Here is an 18,887-nt window from a genome sequence, read left to right on the forward strand (position 1 = left end):
AAAAAAAAAAAAAAAAAAAGTCGAGAGGCAGCAGTTGTTTATCACAACTTTGCCTCATGAGGCCTGAGATTCTTTTGAACAGGAGCTCTGCTTCCCATGACGCAGTGTCAACTGGGATATTTCTGGTAAAACTGAAAGTAAGAGAAGTGGGTGCCACCTCCTGGGGGACTGTGGGTGTGGGGCAAGGAGATCTTGGGTGCCATCCCCAAGTGACTGATGGTGGACTTTTCATCTGAAAGGAAGACACACCTCAAACCTAAGACTGCGTTTGAAGCAAGGACAGGAGAAACAGGCAAAAACCAAAGGGGGAGATCAAGAGCGCAAGAAAGGAACAGTTTGTGACAGACAGGCCGCTTCTCCAGCTACTCACCAAAGTCAGAAGCAAAATGTCTCTAAAGCTGCCCAGGAACTGGGATTTCAACCTGAAAGCAGAGGCTGCGAAAATAGGTACAGTCTGGGTCTGTCTTTTCATGGCCTCTGCGGTTCTGGTTCTTAACTTATACTTGAGCACCCACCATTTGCATGTTGGTCTGTGGGGAGCATAAATGTTTAAAAATGGGTCTTACAGCAAATCTGAGCTTGGGAGAAAATATGCATTCAAACTTGATAACATTGATTCTAAAATGGTGCGAGGGGATCTTTTTCATTAAGAGATTGCAGTGGAAAGGGGTCTCGGTACACCAGATATGTGATACTTTGGCTGGTGTTCAATGCTTATCGCACACAAAATTGAGTTTTTCGCTGCTTTGTAGACTCTAGTCATTTCCCTGTGGTTTAGAAACTCATCTGTAGTTTGAATGGGTTTCAATAGGAGCCCAAAGACTGGAATGTTTTCAAGTGCTAAATCTGTGAGTAAACTCAATGGTGTCCAGTTTTCTGATCCCAGGGGACCAAGGTGGGGCTAGAAGCAAAAAGTAGATAAAGGGAACAAGACAGAAATGTGAGATAATGGAGGTATAAAAACAACTTTAAAGGAAGAGAGCAGGAGGGAACTCAGAAGAGTTAAAAAAGAGATCTATTTTCAGTTAGTTACCTTAAAGGGTAATTTTGAGATATTCTGGCCTTTAAGTCATATCCTTTCCCTCTAATTATGATGGCAATTTGTTCATTTTAATTTATTTTTTGTGTTACCGTGATTTTGATGTAGATTTCTGGTGTTATTACAGTGACCACAGTAATTTAAGGTAGAGCAATGGACCAAAACATACATACACACATATATATATTTTAGCCATAGATAAGTGTTAAGATGTTTGTAACAGTTTGGAACAGTTTTATTTGGAGTGAGTTTTAGGCTTAGATTTCCAATTATGGTTGGTATGCTACTAAAGTAAGGGGTTTGTTGAAAAGTCACAAATGGGGAGTGTTGATGTAGGTTGAGAAAAGATTTCAAAGAAAACTGAGAGCAATCAGAGAAGCCGCTTATCTTGGTGTCCTACGAGGACTGACATTCTCTAATCAAGCTGGAACCATCGTGTGCTGAGGTCACTTCAGACCACAGGTAATGTTCTTACAAGCAAGCACTTTTTATCCTAATCACTGATACAAATGTACTTGGCTAATGATCATTCTGTGTCATAAAAATTCATTTTTAAGGTAAACTTTTATCGCTGTGTTCCTTCGCAAATGTTCTGCTCCTATTTACATAAGGTCGTTGTGCTCTCTCACCGTCTGTGCTTGAGCAGGTATCAGGGCTTTACCCTTCTTCAGTTTTAAAATGGGAAACTTGAGAAAACTAATAGTTCAATGATTTTTTTCATGGATATCAAAAATTACATTAGATTTTGAAGGTTGGGATCAGAGTGGGTAGGCTTCATGATTTCTGCTAGTGTTTCTTGAAGTTTGGTACCATGGATATCTGTCTCAGAGTCTCCTCCAGTGCTTACAACAATATAAACCGGTGGTGCCACCCTGACTTGTGAAATTAGAGTGCCTGGAGGGAGGCCTGCACTGTCACAGGCTCCCACCCGAAGAAAAGCTGCTGCAAGTGTTGTCTCAGTGCTCCAGCCTCAGCGGATTATCATCCAACTAGGGTGGGCCCTGTTTACTTGGCTGGCTGGGAACACAATCCTTATGTGTGGACTGAATAAAGTTTGACTAACAGAAGATGGTATTAGTGTTGCTTAATGAAAAAAAATGATGGCATAATGGAATTTATAGAAGCTGGTCATTATCCATGTCAGCTATCAGTTTGTTCCCTGGGGGACTAGATGGGGTCAGATGTGTTTCATGCGTACCATGTGAATGAGAATCTAGATCCTGAGCTGCGTCCTCTGTGGGAAGAGAGTTCCCAACACAGACACAGGCAGGACCTTAGATCCCTCTAATTATGTGCCCAGGTGCAACCACAGGGACTGGTTTAACAGGACGTCAAAGAAGCCACCTCCACCTGGAGGACCGTGGAGCTGGGAGTCACATCAAGAAAGATCTATGCTTTTCCTAGCCTGGCCAGTGAAGAGTGCAGCAAGGTTTCTCAACCTTCACACTAATTCTTTGCTGGTCAATTCTTTGTTGTAGGGGGCTGTCCTGTGCACTGTAGAATGTTTAGCATCATCCTTGGCCTCTACACTACTGGATGATGTTAGCATCTCCCTACTGTTACCCATCATAACAACAAAAAATGTCTTCTGACATTACCACTTATGGGGTTAATATCTTCCCCAACGGAGAAACTCTTGAATAAATGATCACCAAACAGATGAAATTATAGGGTTGTTTTGGATTTGAACCCAAATATCATCTTAGACTCACTCTCTAGCTCAAATTTCAGGAGGGTCTTATTAATACATGACCTCAGTATATACTAGTAGGGGCCAGGGATTTAGCTCAGTGGTTCTGCCTCCTGCCTCGCAACTGCAAGGTACCAAGTTTGATCCCTGGTACCAAAAAAAAAAAAAGTATTTAAATATATACTAGTAGTTAAAAAGAACACCAAAATGGGCACTTGCTGAGGAAATAGCCAGACACTGATTCACTGTGTGGCCCAGGATGTGGCTCTGCTTTTTCTTGGTGAGCTTATGGGTCCATTTTCCCTAAAGCCAGAGTGCTGGACCCCTTGGCTGGATGAAAGTGAAAGTCTCTGCCACAGGGGGAAGGGACTCTGCACTGTACTTCCATCTCAGAGAGCTGAAAGGATCCTTCTGTATAACAGACCTTCTGGAGTACTGGGGGAACTTGACAAAGACCATCTTGCACCTAACCTATTGCTCCTGGTGGTGAATGGTGGTGGGCAAAAAAAAAAGGAAAATGCAGAGCCAACAGTCTTGAGGTGAGGCCAGGAGCGTGTGTTTCTTTCTTTGATCCTGTATCATCTTCAATTTTAGTACTGCAATTAGGACCCTTACAGCTTTCCACTGCATTTGTGCACTGTTATTCTTTGCCATACTTATATTTGTAATTTAATTGTCACTTCTGGGAACCAGATTCTGGGACACAGCAACCTTTCTTCCCAGTATCTGGTACATCCAGTGTCTTGCATGTGTGTGCTCCATTGAGGAAAAACATCCAGGAAAAACCTCCATTGCTTTGTGGTTTGCAAATGTTTAGTTGGAAGATTACTAGGTTGATTTCAAGATCATCCATATTGTATTCCGTTGCTGGCACATCTTATTTTTTTCTCAGATTCCCTTGAGCCAAAGTGAGGGCAAATAAGGCCTAGTGGGTAATGATTCTGAGAAACGTAATAGAAGTGACTACAGAGGAGTGGTTGTTTTCAACTACTTCCCCCCCCCCAATTTAATGCTGTAAAAAACTATTGAGAAATAAAATTTACTTATCATAGTCTATAAATAGTAATGTGAATAAAGCTCATAAATTCCCCCCCTTGATTTTCCATTTGATATTAACCAAATTGTTATTTATTTGACACAAGGTCTATTTTGGATCTTTAGAAATCAGAGTAAAGACAATAAAAACATTTGTTACTTAAAACTTTCATAACTAGGCCAATTTTTATAAGGCTTTACAAGGCTTTACAGAACATAGATTATTATTCTCATTAAAAGAAATCAGATTTGAATGTTTTAGATAGCTTAATTGACACAGATATAGAAGCAAATATATAAAGATGACTTATGAAATATTAAAAATAAGCACCAATGAAATAAATATTTCACAGGTTAGATATAATACTTGGTTACTGAACATATGAAAATATATTTCATCTTAATAATCAAGGAATGCAAATTAAAATCACAATGGTATTCTTTTTCATACCAAGTTGGCTCCAATGAGAAAGTCTGACAATACCAAGCATTATCTGGGATGTAGGGCAGTGGGCTCTCTCACACACCTGGAATACGACTGTTTTGGAAAATCACTTGATGCAGTTCAGTGACCTTGACTATGACAAGTCCTACAAAGCAGCGGTTCCTCCCCCCAAGACTATTCCCTAGAGAAGCTCTGCATATGGACCAAAATAAACATGAAGAATATTCATAGCAATATTGTTTGTAATAACAGAAATCAAGACGCAAGCCAAATACTTATTAGTAGTGAAACAAAAAAATAAGGTGTAGCACCTTTATAAGATGGAATGATGCACAAGAGAAAAGTACAATTGATTGTATTTACACATGTAAATGAAATTGAATAGCAAAAATTTAAGGTTGGGCAAAAAGGAAGTCACAGAAGAATGGGACTGGATTAATTTATATTACGGTTATACAGTGCATATACTAATGACAAAACTGTAAAGAACAAAGGATTTACTGATATAAAATGCATGTTTGTTGTTACCTCTAGAAGGAAAATGAATTTGGCCTTGAAGATATTTATTCTCAGTATTAGGTGCATGAGAGTTTATTATATTATTATATATTAAATGTACAAAGAAACATACATAAATCCTCAAATACCTACAAGGATTAATACGACTTAATAGTACTTAACTATGAGGGAAGGCTTCATGGGTGAGATGTGTTATGTGTATATGTATTACCATTTTAAGGTATTTTCTTGGTATTCTAGGACTAACAGGTATTAATTGTTACTAAAACTACCCAAAGTTACAATGTATTCCTAAGAGCGTGGCCAGGCATATTGACCCAAGGTCTTACACACAACATATGGTCTTTGGCAATCCAGCAATCACCTCCAAAGCCCTGATCAAGCTGAAGAGATCCTAATAAGCCAGGACTCACATTTGATCTTCTGTAAACTTGGTGGACCTCCAAACTCAAGATACAGAGCTGTCTTGTACGAGCTCCATGGCTCCATAGGGACCTTGTGGAGCTTAAGCATATTTTATGCCTTACTTGAATACTGAAGTAGTGGTTCTCTAGTTAGGAATCCTGAAACTGTGTAGCACATGGTAAATTGATTTATTCATGCTTGGGAGTTCAGTTTTGGTGAAAGCTTCTTTGTGATTCATTGCAAAACTTAGCAAGTGCTGATGCAAGGCAACCTGGATTCTGGACTCAGTGTAATCTCTCTGGTATGGTCAATACTATTTTACTCCCCGAGGAGCTCCCAGCCCCTGATGGATAAAGGTCCCCATACATCCAGGCAGAAGCAAGGATAAGAACATTCCTTCCTTAGACAATGAACACTGATACAAATGGGGTATTCTTTCTCAGGTCCGTGCCTGTTTCCTTGCATAGGTTACATCATTATTCCTTGTTCAGTTAAAAGTGTCTGCCCCCATGTTATCACTGATTTATCTTTAGGTGTAATTTAAATTCTTTCCACAAGGGACATGCCTACTGCTGCCTAGGCTGACAGAACTCCTGGGCCCTTGAAGCATGGGAGTTGATGTCATCTCAGCAGCAGCAGAGTGAGGACCAAACTCTGATGAAAGGAAGACACAATCTGTTTTCTACCCATACATCCACAAATCACTAAATGAAGCTGACACAGAATCTGCACTTTGACATGTTGTGTCAGATTGGGAACCACGTGCACTGGGAATGATGGAGATAACCAGTGGCTATTGGTGCCTGGCAATGGATCTAATGCATAGCCATAAGTAGTTTACAGGAGTGGTGGTGTCACATCTGTCTGCCTCATATTTCATAGTTTATAAAGTACCTTCACAGACTGTCCAGTGGGAAAGCACTATGGAGATTCCATAATGAGTCAGGAAGGCTCACTGTAGGGGTGTTGGGAAAATCCTAGGACCAACTGAGGAGAATAAGTTGGTGATGATGATGATGATGATGATGCTGGGCAGTTCACACACAGGACAGTTCGAATGAAAAGAACCTCAAATGAGAGAGCACTGTGGCTGGCTAGTGAAGTAAGTTGAGATCAAGATATGGAAAAGTGTGAAGAACTGAAGTGAAGTTTCAGCTGTGGCCCCAGCAATGGAGACTAAACGGGACCCAGGGAGAGCCAGGGAAGGACTTGATGAAAGCCACAGCATGGCTCAGGCCATTTGGAGGGATTTCAGAAGACAGCATGGGAATTTTGTAGAATCCCCAAAAGGAAGTGAGATACGAAAGTTACAAAGAGAGAGAGGAAAAAAAACTTACTTGTCTTATTAGGCTCTATTGTTTTGAAAGTGTCACCATCACCATTTTTGTCTTTGAAAGCATTACAAATACTAAAATTACTTTACAATGCAAATGGTACCCATACTTTTGGCAACTAAATATTAAGATAGTCCTGCTCTCCGTGTCTACAAAGGTCACAGGTAAGTGGAGCCACAGACAGGGAAGCAATTACAAGACAATAAGAGAAATCTTATGATAAGAACAGGTACAGGAGCCTGGACTGTTGGGGGCACCAGTGAGTAAAAGGTCCAGGTCTACCCCTACTCGCTCCATGGTGGTTCTACCCCTTCTTTAGGGTGTCAATGTGTATGTTCTTCAGTGAGGCTCAGATTTGCCATGGTTTCCACACTGATTTTTCTGTGCCTAGTTCACGTCTCGGGAGGCAAGCAAAAACCTTTATATTTTGTATAGCTCCACAATGGGAAGGAATTAAACTGAAAAGTCCCTTTGATCTGGCTCTGGTCACTTGCACACTTGTCTCTTGCCACCCTTTTCACAAGCACCGCACACTCACATTGCACGTGTCAGCCAGATCTCACCGTTTTTGGTTCCCTGATCTTTTGCATCTGCCTGGAGCCCTCTGCCCACTCCAGGCTCCATTACCACCACCCAGTTCCCACCCATGCTTTGGTCCCAGTGTAGACGTCATGGCCCCTGGGCATCCTAAGTCTGCTAGTCAATAACAAGTACAATGACCCTTTCTCCACACATTTAAACAGAGAAGTTTATAGTTCTGAAGACTTATGTTCTTCTTTTGGAGTGAGTACCTTGGCTACTTCTGAATTTGCATGACCTGAGTCAACCTTACTAACTAACATCATTTTTATAATCAAAAGGATTTTTTTCTTAGCAAAATATATAACACCAACAATCTAGGCCCTCACGGGAAAGAATAGTGTGGAATTTCTTGAAAAAAGTGGTATTAACAGAAGATTATCTAAGAGGTGAATCTTCCTTTGACTATTCTTGATAGGAGTGGGGGAAGCCATGGGGCATATAACAGAGAAAAGCATGCATCAACTTGGCTCCTACTGCTCATCAGCAGTGGGGCAAGTGTATTAACATCTGTGAAGAAGATTAATGACACGTATGCTGAAAGGAAGAAAATATGTCACATACATGACATACGAGGTGCTATTCCAACACCCGTTTCTCTTCTTTATAGATGGTTTTATAGCCAACCTCAGACCAGACTGGTGGCCATGCTTGGATTACATCATCTTAGTGCCCTCTTAGAACAGGGCTCACTAAACTATGTTTTAATGTGTCTTCCTCAGGTTTTTATCTTTACTGTAAGTAACGATTTCACGAAATTTGTTTCTATGTGTTAGAAGGGGAACAAGCCATGTTAGCAATTTACATGCATAACTGCATGTGAGAAAGTTATTTGAGAATTCAGTGCTCAGAAATAACTTTGCTTCATGGAAGGATTGTTGTACTTCCTCTTCCTGATAAGAGTTAAATTGGAAGCTTCATCATACCAACTTCAAGCCATTTGATTAGTACCCTTATATTCTTTGTCATTGATAAAAATTTATATGATCATTTTCTTTTAAAAGGAAAAATAAATGCAATATATCAATATACAACTCCCCAGACATCCTGTAGATATATATCATACTTCTTAGTAGCAACTCAGTGTTACACTTTTCCTAAGAAAGGTTCAAAGGCCATCAATATCTAGTTGTCATTTCCTTTAGTTCATAAATTAAAACAGTTCTATGAGGGATCGTGTTTTCTTCTTCTGGAATTACAGTAAACTATGGTATCTTTGGTACATTCAAGCCATTGTTCAGAAAGCATTTATTGTTCCCTGTATGTGACCGGTACCTTTAAAGGATCGTTCTCCCAGCTGTGCCTCTCATGTTGAGGTTACTTCCCCATTCACATCTGCACTTTTCTAAAGACAGTGTTTCTCCACTTCATCAGAGCACATATTCTCCATAGGCTGTGAGGTCTCTTCCGACAAAGCGGTGGCTGACTCTGGTGACAGAAGCTGCCTTCTCTCCCCGCCTCTCCACACCCATCATCTATCCCTAAGTGTGCACAGTCACAGCCGTATCTCAGGTCTAGATGAGGCTGGCATCTTGGCCTCTGGCAGCTGAACCATTTGTGTGCTTCCTCGTTGGTTTGGAGATTCGAAGTGAAAGAGGAAGCATGACACTAGAAGGTACCTGAGTTTGGCATAGGATACTTTTGAGTATTTTAAAATCACTTTAAAATATTTGCAAAATAATTTTCTGACAAAGCCTAAGCAAACTAAAGAGAAATAAATAAATGATAGTGGAATGGTTAGAAAGCTCATTTTGGAGTCAGATCGACTAAAGTGGAATCTCAGTATCACTAATTGATAGTTACGTGACCTTGGCCTCCAGGCCCTGTGACCCTAAGCTATGCAGAATCATAGTGCTGATCTGCGCAGTTACTGTGAGGATCAAAGGAGCTGATGTACATAAAACCTTTAGCTAACAGCTGGCCTGTGGTGAGCGCTTCACAAACAGTATTGTCATCACCGCCACGGGCATTACTAAAGCGTAGGTCTGATATCAACCCCTTCCAATCAGGTCATTGATGAAAGTCAGATGCCAGCAGTGCTAAGGGTTTGTGTGTCAAACTGAGTTCTTCTTTCCTTTCTTTAGACACACGGTCATTACAACATCTGTTGATCCACTTTCCTGCCCAACCGCAGTCCCTGGCCCACATCAAATATGCCGGTTTAGAGTTGACTGGTCAGATTTTCTTTCTTACTTTTTACAGCTCCAGTTGCTATCTGTTCAGTTTTTCCTCAGTTCAAGTTACTTTTACAATTGTGTTTGCATAGCTATCTTTGTTTTTTTCTTTTTGTTTTGTTTCGCTTGTTTTTGCCATTTTTTTCCTAAACCAGTAAAATAAATGTCTGAGGTGAGACTTCCCAGAAAGAACGAGGGAAACCTGTGGCGATTTTCTGCAGAATGCCTGCTATAGAAACTATCTTTTCTGTCTCCGTTCTAGAACAGGAGCAGTTTCTCAAACTTACCTCAGGTAGGAAAGCAGAAGACCATTCTCCTTGACTTATAGGCCACTTCTGCAGAGCTGCTTACCTTCTCCTACTGTTGTGGGCACTTTTGGCCACTGCAGGGAGGTTGAAAGTTGTTCGTATGGGCCTCATTGGGGCTCCATATTTAGCCGTGCTCACTTACATGTGTATTACAGCAGCAGAATAGTTTTTCCCATTTTCTTTAACAATCCTGTACCTGACCTACACTATACATTTTCAGAGCTCTGTTGTTACATATAGCTGTGACGGAACAGCAGAATCTTTGAAATGAGACTCTCATCTTCTTTGCCCACAATTTTGCTGTTGCTACCCAAGGGTTCTTATGAGTGTGTTCTTTCAGTGTGACTATCTCTAGGTTTTATTCCATACCAACTGATCATTTAGAACCCAGAAATCCACTTCGTTATCGGATGAAGTTCCCCGTGGTGCACACGACTCAGACTTAGGTTGATAGTAGATGCATAACTGCTACCTCAGTCCACGCTCAGCCCAAGTCCTCTGTTTTGACCTGAGATCCATATGCTTTCTTTACATCTTGGATGCTGATCTTCTCCCTCGAAGCATTCTAAATTCTGTCTTCCAGGTAGGGGAGCCAAATGTCTCAATTTGTCTGGGACACGGGGAGTTCAAGGACATGGGATTCTCACTGCAAAAACCAGAAAAGTCACCTGCAAATCAGCTAGCTATACCAAAGAAAACATGTTACTTACAGAAAACAAATGCCATGATTTTGAGAAATGAAATGTATGTTTCCTGAATTGAATTTCCCATGAGGCTGCACCATTTTGTGCAAAAACTTTTAGGGGGAAACATCTTTAAACCAGGATTTATTGTTCTTTCTGTTAGTACCCATGTTCATAAGTCCTTCCATTTTCCTTTTTCAACCTGTTTGAAATTGTCAGGCTATCTTCTTCCATCTGTTCTTAAGAAACTTTTTTTTTTTTCTGTTCACACAGTGGGAGCCACATCTGTCCATATATTTCAGGGTTCTTTTTTCCAGAATCACATAAAAATTCTTTCCTTCATGGAACCTATATCTGATTCCTAAGTCTGTCATGATACTTTTGTGCTTTTTTTCTTTCGCAACTCTGTCTCTTTTCCCATCACCACTGGAGTCATCCGTCTCCCCCGGAAAGCCTCATTGAAATGCCCACGGAGGATTCGTCCCTCTTTCTGTGAAGTTGCACCACTTTACTCGTTTTGCTTCTATTCTGACTGAAACATATTTATTGGACACCTATTATGTATTGGATATTGTGCCAGGCCCAGAATCAGTAAGGAAAAAAAGATTAAGATTCTGACAGTGTCTGTGATAGTGACAGTGGACGGGTTTGTTCTGTAACCACATCTTTCCTTGCCCACTTGAGCAGTAGCTCCTGAGTCTCTACAGTGAGCTACATTTTTAGGTGTTAAATCAAGTCCAGATGCTCCTTCCAAAGAGCAAAACCAACAACACAAATGACGTTTCCAGTTCCAGATTGTTGTTCTTGTTTACAGCCAGTAGAGAGCGCCCACAGACAATGTACTACTGTCGTTGCATTTCTACCAGTCAGTTTGCTCTGTTTATGTTATTTCTCCCCCAGAAAGCCCTACATTTAGCCAATTCTCTGGTCACTATGAAATTATCCCTGTACCTTATCCTTCTATGGCTCAAAATGTCCAGCGTTATAATGAAAGCAGTTGAAACTTCATAGTTCTCTTCACAGATGAAAAGTTAAGTTTCTAGATAAGTATTTCTTGAGAGAGAGAGAACAATTCTTGATTTAAATTACCCAGTCCTGAATATAAGGAGCGCCCATGAGGGGGTCTGTAGGAACAAAGCCCTTGAAGGCAGTTCAACTTGGCTTTGATTTTTCAGCACTGTCTTATCACCCCTTTGACTTTGAGCAAGCTATTTTAATGTCTGTGCTTTGTTTTTCTCATATGCAAAATGGAGTAGCTCTGCCTACCTAATAGACTTGTTCATAATACTTCTTCCACTCTGCTCAGTAGAGCACAGTTATAGTCACAAGTAAATCGTGTCATCCTCTATAATTGTATAATTTGTGATATCTCACTTTCAAGCTTCCCACTCTGTGACCACCACATCATATACACACAACTCACCCATTCTGGCAATTCTCCGATGTCACCTCAATGAGCCACCGTACCAGTGATTGTACCACTTTCCCACTGTGGACTGATTTCCCATTACATCCTCTTACCATAGATTCCTAACTCTAGCATTAAATCCACTGCCAAACAAACTCCCTTAAGCCCTCTCTCCTCATCATGAGCACCTGGAAAATCCCCACCCTTGTTTAAACCTAATGATCTACCTCCTCACTGCTGTATCTTGGCAGTTGAATGTTACTGGAGAAAAGCAGTCCATTGAGCTGCTAGGTTGGCTTTAAATTAATGATCTGTCATTTTAGGTGGACATTCAACAGAGTCAGACAAACTAGTACACATATGGTCTTCATGCTGCTATAACAAAATATCTGAGGCTGGGTGATTTATAAAAGCATAAATTTATTTCTCATGGTCCTGGAGGCTGGGAAGTCCAAGGTTAAGGTGTTAGGTTTGTGTCTAATGAAAGTCTATTCCTTGTAGATGGCACTGTCAATGTAGAAGGGATGGAAAGGTAAAAGAGGATGAATGCTGTGAACTCAGCACATGGTGGAAGAACAGAAGAGAACTCACTCCCTCAGCCCCCTTTAAAAGGCTCTAAGCCCACTCATCAGGGCAGAGGACTCAGGAGGCTCACAAGGCAGAGAGCCCAAATGACACAGTCACCTCTCAGAGGCCATGCTTCTTACTACTGTGGCATTGGGGATTAAATTTCAATATGAAGTTTGAAAGCAATACAATCACTCAAAAAACAGCACCTAGAAAATTTGCTTTTCCTTTTCTGCAAAGCTCTTACACTCAGTATTTTTGCTCCTCAAGATCTTAACACTTCCTCCTCCTGCTGTTGCAGTCATTTTATATATCATGGAGAAAAGTGTGTGCTTCTGAATGAGAATTACTGCATTTTCTTGCCACTGAAGGCTTCATCTGCCCACTTCTTTACCTCTAGTCCCACACTAAGATAAAAACAACAGGTACCCCTGTCCGGATGCCTGCCTTTTAGAAGGTCTTCTTCTGGTCTTGCTCTAGCAGTTCTCCTCCTTATTGGGTGAGAAATCTGTCTGAGGAAACATGTTCACCTAAACTCTGTGCCCTTTCTGCCTTTTAGATAACCAGGGACTATGAAATTTCCCACACAATTAGCAAAATGTTGCAATAGTGCTTTCTTAGTTTTTGAGGAGTTGTTCCAAAGATGGTTGATTGTAAAGAAGCACAGACAGAGTTTGGACATTTAGGCTGTACTGTCATTCATGTGTGTGAGGGGTTTCACTGTGAGAAATGGAGCTGGGGGTCAAAAGGGAAGGGATATGGATATGGGCTTTAATACAGGAACCTGCATTGGTATTCTTGCCACAGCTGTGAAATATCTGTGATGGATCTAGTTGCTTCTTATGTAGAGCTGGCCTAATTAAGCATTGCTACACACCACTCTGCCAGGGAGGTTCCAGTCAAAGTTGGTCTCATGGGCCATATCTTGGGAATCCAAGGTGAATTCTCTGTCCTTGTGTTATTTAACTGTACCAAAGCATTTGACACCGCTAGCCATTTTCTCTTTGAAATATCTATTTTTCAAGGCTTTCCTGATACTACACTCCTGAGTTTCCCTGACCTTACTGGCTGTACTTTCTGAGTCTGCTTTGGTAGAGTGTCCTCTTTACTAGACTTCTTATCATTGAGGTTCCCCAGGCCATGCTAGATAGTATGTCATTTCTGGGGTCCTGTGTGAGATGAAACTTTTATTCACAAAGCAGTAAGAATTTCAAGATAGTAGCAGCTGAGCAATAAGCCAAGTGCAGAGGCTTTCTATGGAAGGGCCCTCTGTGGCCGCGAAGGTTGCACGTCCATAGAGCTAGCCTGGTCCCAGGACTCATTTCCCAGTCTTCTCTTTGTAACTTTACTACCTAGGAGACATTGTCTTGTCCCGTGGCTTGAAAATCCACCTGCAGTTTATCCTTAGCTCCTGCCTTTTCCTTTGGACTCTGGTGAGCAAGGCATTTCTACTTGAATGCCTCGCAGGCTTCTTTATCCTAGCCTGACCAACACAGAGGGCTGAATTCTCTCATCCTACCAATTTGACTTGACCTTGGTGTGCACCAGGTCTCTCAGGCTAAAAACCAAGAGTCAGCTTCTTCTCATTTTCCCCCTTGTATCCAACATCCAATCCATTGGGAAGATCTTTTAGCTTCATCACCAATGTATGTCTCTAATTTGGCTATTTCCACTCTCTGTGGACCCTAAGTATTTCTTGCCTTGTCTACTGCAATAGTTGCTCTCTTGTCTCCCTTTTGCTCTGTACCACATATCCACTGCACCATGGCCAGACTTCACAGCTTTTAAAAGTAGCAATCAATCAAATGATATCATTGCTTCCTTACAATCATCAGTGTATTTAGAATAAAATTCAAACTCACAATTCCTACTTGTGGAGTCAGGCCACCGCCCCCTCTCCCAGGCCTCTGCTGCTCCTTGGCTTCTCTCACACAATGCTCACCACACCCATCCTCTAGTTCCGGAAACAGCCAGTGCTTGTGGTCATCTGAGGGCTTGTTTGTGTGCCGTTCTCCCTTAGCTGCCCTTCTCTGGATTGCACCAGTTCTTCTTCTACTCCATAGCTTTATTTCAAGAGCTAAGTCTTCAAAGTGATCTTTCCTAACCACAGTATCAATTCAGTGTAACATGCTCCCACTGCTAGTGCTCCAGCCTCTCTTCATCCGTTTATCTTACTTTATTTTTCTTTTTTTTCCTTACTTTATTTTTCTTCACAACAGTATTTGAACTAGAAGTGTGCTCATTTTTTTTTTCACATATGTGTACTGAACTGTAAGCTCCTGGAAGCAGGGCTTTGTTGTTTACTTTTAGATCATCCGACGATGAAGACATATCTGGCATTTGAAGGTATCAAGGAAATATCTGTGGAATAAATGGAGTCCAGCCTATGCCCACTCACATTCCTTGCCCTAGTGAAATTAAGTAATTCCAGTAAGATCAAAACATTTTCTTCGATTTTTCTGATCTTATATTTTCTGTCATTAATGACTGAGAGATAAATACACTCAACTGCTTTAGAGAGATACTTCTGACTTTCTTTCTGAGGGGGAAGTAGGACTTTCAGTTTCTGGAGCTAATTTGGAACAGCACGTGGGTGACTGATCATTTAGCTATTACTGAGGGAGGTCAGGGCCTCAGTCACAGGGCCTGCTCCTACACTTAAAGTCTTCCTGAGAACAGATTAAAATGGAGACAAAGAATCCCCACTTCCAATTCAGGGTGCTGTGTGATGTAGAGAGTAGTTCTTTTCACCTACCTTCTCTCTACCTCTTTGTGTTAGTTACTTTTCTCATTGCTGAGACAAATTACCCAACACCCATAGTTAAAGGGGAAGAGGTTTATTTAACTGATAGTTTGTAAAGGTTTCAGTCCATAAGCAGCTGGCTCCTAGGCAGAGTGGCTCGTGGCAGAGGGGCATCACAGAGGAGAGACAGTTCATGGCACCCACATAGTAGCAAAAGCAACAAGGGAAATCCTTCTGCTCCTTTTATTTTATTCAGAGCACTTAGGGTGGGCAACACTCAGCCTTAATTCTAGTATTGCACCTTGAAGCAATGACACACTCTAGATTCAGCCACCTTTGAAAAAGTCCCACCTAAAAGCACATGAAACTTTGGGGGAACATCTAGACAGAAGCTATAAAACACTCCTCTCTCTAATTGGCTATTGGTTCTCTTTTTTACCATCTAGGAAGCAGAACTACTTCAGACACACAGAAAGCTTTTCACATTGAGAACTACAATTAACATAAATAATTTTAGTTTTTATTTTCTTCCATGGAGAAAAATCCAATTCACATTTAATAGTGAGCATGAGAACAGTAAGTATGTGGGAAATACAAATATCAAAGCTATTCAGTTTTTTAGTATCATCAGTTAGCAGAAGTGGGTAACTGACACGCAGTTTAAGGGAATCCTACTTAAAGTCCTGAAAGTCAGCTTTCAGGAGCCACAAACCATCAAATGGAGCTTATCGACTACAGATCCAGAATGTAACTACATTTCTGATGGCAAAAGAGTTGCAATTTGGTCTCTTTCACTAGACCAGCTCTCTGCATAGAGAGGGTAGAAAGCTAACCACAACACCTCTCAGGCCCCTTTCATCTAGGATCCTAGAACAAGATTGTGTTGTGCTGTTTAGATTTACTCAGATGTCATCTAGAAGGTGACTGTAAAGGGAGGGTGTTGTCTTAGTTTTTTTTCTCATTGCTGAGACAAAAACCTGACAGCCAAAGCTAAAGGATGAAAGGTTTATTTGGCTCACAGTTTGAGGAGGTTTCCCTTCATAGTTGGCTCACTCCAGGGCAGGGCAGCATGGCAGAGAACAATTGCAGAGGAGAAGCAGTTCGTAGTGGGCAAAAGCAGAAGGCAGAAAAGCAGCAAGCTATAAGCAACAAGTGGTGACCCTCTTTCTGACCCTTATATTTTATTCAGGCTACTTACCCATAGGACAGGTAGCACTCAAATTCAGGGTGGGGCAGATTTAACCCTAGCATTGCACCATGTATCAATCCATCATCACATCCTTGATCCCAGCAGCACACACCTAGATCCATGTCATCTCCAAAATTCCCCACCTATGACCACATGAGGCTTTGAGGGAACATCGAGATACAAGCCATAACAGGTGCCTTCTTCTGATTCCTTCTTGGCTGCTGCTGATGGTGAGCAAGAACCCATGAGGCTTCCCATAGCAAAGCTCCAGGGGCCAGTCTCCAGTGGCCAATGTGACTATAGTGAAGGCTTGCACAGTTTCCTCAGGGGTGGCCTCAGAGTGGCCCACTCCCAAAGAGAATCAGGTATTATGGTTTTGGGAGGTGTTGTAGGGGACCAGAGCTGTTGGCATACGTTGCCATTGAAGTGTTTATATGTGATTCTCTTCTTCTGCCCCAAGATGGGTCCATTCCACCGACTCTTCCACCAAATACTTCTCTGAAGTTTCTGATGTCCTCAATACCTCAACAGCTAGTTAGTGCTTAGAGGTTTCAGGGACACATCTTGCCATTTATATAGTGCCTAAGGAGTTCACTAAGTAGGAAAATCTCCTAAAAGGATCTTTGCTAGCATATCTGTGGGTCCTTCATAGAGACAGGTATCATTAGTCAGTAGCTTTCCATTCTGGTCATCTCTTTATATGTCCTCTGTGTTGATCATTCCTTCTTGTTGTGCCTAACAACCAAAATCTCATTTTCAGGGATAGCTCCGTAGGCTTGCAAACTTGTGCTTAGTTACACAGGTCCTGTGCTGGGCTTAATGCTCTGTTGTTACTATGTGGTAAGTCTTAATGATTTTGAACAAGGGGCTCCACATTTCTACTTTTCACTGAGCTCTGCAAATTAAATAGCCAGCCTTGATATTCTTTTACTTTGCAGCCCAGGAATTGTGTCTTCCTTGAGCCCATTCTTAACCTCAGCACCTCTTCCTACCAAAATTGGAACACCAACAGTACAATTAATTCTGTGTCCTACCTGAATTACAAACCCACACTTCTCTTATCTCCATTTCAAGCCTAGGTTACTCTACTAGTTTCCTATTTCCCAGCCTCCATTTTTTTATGGCTTTTTATTTATTCTCTACAAACTCTCAAGTGCCTGCATGTGTTAATATTTTTATGGCTGTGAGCAATCACCTCAGGGCTCAAGGGAATCCTGCAAAGGTAGCATCAGGATCTGGAGACCAACAATTTCTACCTTTCTCTAATTAATTGGTTCTAAACTTTGGCTCCCCTGGAGAGATTTTTTAAAACTCCCCTGCCTAAGTTTAACTCCAGAGATTTTAATTTAAGTGGCCAGGGCTACGATATAGTATTCACTTTTTAAAAATTTAACACTTTAATTTCCTTTTCAATTATATGTCATTTTTATCAGTATATGTTTATAATGCACAATAATTATGTTGATCTTGGGCAATTGATACATTAACATATCTCATCTTATGATGTTACTGTCCAAGTGGACAGATATGAGGCAAAATTGAGATTCACAGCACTGCTAAGACACAGAGCCACACACCCTGGCGACATCCATGTCAGATTGGATGGGGGACCTGGAGCAGCTTGGAATTATGTTACTTTATTGGGAAGGCTTTGAGTTTTGAGTTTTTCTTCTCTAAAAGTGAATGCTAAAGTATCATTTATATTCCAGAGTATAATTTTGAGTAATGGACAATAGTTGATGGGGTAAGATCATACTTTGGGGGTATTGGTAATAACAAAGGTGAAGGTTTTTTGTTTCTAGTATATGTGTAGGAGACACAAATAATGGTTACCGATGTCTTTTATAAATAGACACAGGGAAAAGAAGTCACTTGCTTTTTTCTCTCAGCAAAACCACCTGACACTTATTTCACCTGTTTTAAGTGTGTATTGGCTGTACAGCTTCCTAGAAAGACTTATTTTGAGAATAACATTGCAGACTTCCAAAATTGTATACTACTCCAACTCTTTCACCAGTTCAGGGTCTTATCTCATCCACAAGATTAAGAACTCGTCATCCTCAGTCAGCACTTGGGCAGCCTGGAGGACCTGCGGACTCACTCAGTGAGTCAGGGCTCATAGCCAGTTTCCTCACTCCCAATTCAGACTTCTCTGATGATATGCCAGGGCCTCTGGACAGAAACCAGAGTGGAATGGAAAAGACTAGGAAAACTTCAGGCGTGGAAAGCTAGGAATGAGTGTTAATGGTTAAAGAGAAAAGGTGGAAGATACTAAGCTGAATAAATATGGCTAAAGAGCCCTATGGGCATTTGACACATTTTAGAGGACTGTAAAGAGCTTAGTATCCCCAGTTAACAGTTCCTTTCTTGTGCCCACCTCTACCGTTTTTCTTTTCTGTTCCAAATGATGCCACAGTGACTTATAATTATCCCCAACCTGTATCTATATCATGCTTATATTTCGTCTTGCCCTTTGTATGCATAGATTAGCTTCAGTGAACTCACAATCCTGAAATTGGGTGAAAAATGATGTGGATATATAGATGCTCAAAGAAATCTGTAACTGTATGCATTGAAACTCCCCAAAAATGTGAAAATAGGGGGAGGGTGTGGCAAGGAGGTAATAGAGAGTAAAAATAACCACAATACAGTGTGTTATGTGCATGCATGAATCTACCAAAATTAAACTCATTAATCTGTATAGTCAATAAAAAAGAGAAAAAAACATTGTTTATGCTTTCAAGTACAGAAAAGCCTTCCAATAAGGAA

The 18,887-nt window shown here is 41.0% G+C and overlaps 1 protein-coding gene across 2 annotated transcripts in view; it reads left to right on the plus strand.

The window, feature by feature from the left end:
* Nucleotides 1–62: 62 nt before the first annotated feature.
* Nucleotides 63–18,887, plus strand: part of Arhgap25 (Rho GTPase activating protein 25) — an 80,842-nt gene continuing 62,017 nt past the window's right edge. Inside the window, exons 1-2 of one of the 2 annotated variants that reach the window (XM_033764467.1) lie at nucleotides 63–137; nucleotides 240–447. In XM_033764467.1, coding sequence (XP_033620358.1) covers nucleotides 387–447 — 61 coding nt within the window. In that variant the 5' untranslated portion in view covers nucleotides 63–137; nucleotides 240–386. Of the gene's footprint in view, nucleotides 448–18,887 lie in introns of both variants that reach the window. The other variant, XR_777428.3, reaches the window with a different exon arrangement.

Source organism: Fukomys damarensis, unplaced genomic scaffold, assembly GCF_012274545.1.
Source record: "Fukomys damarensis isolate Sample0158 unplaced genomic scaffold, DMR_v1.0_HiC HiC_scaffold_2, whole genome shotgun sequence".
NCBI classification, from domain to species: Eukaryota; Metazoa; Chordata; class Mammalia; order Rodentia; family Bathyergidae; genus Fukomys; species Fukomys damarensis.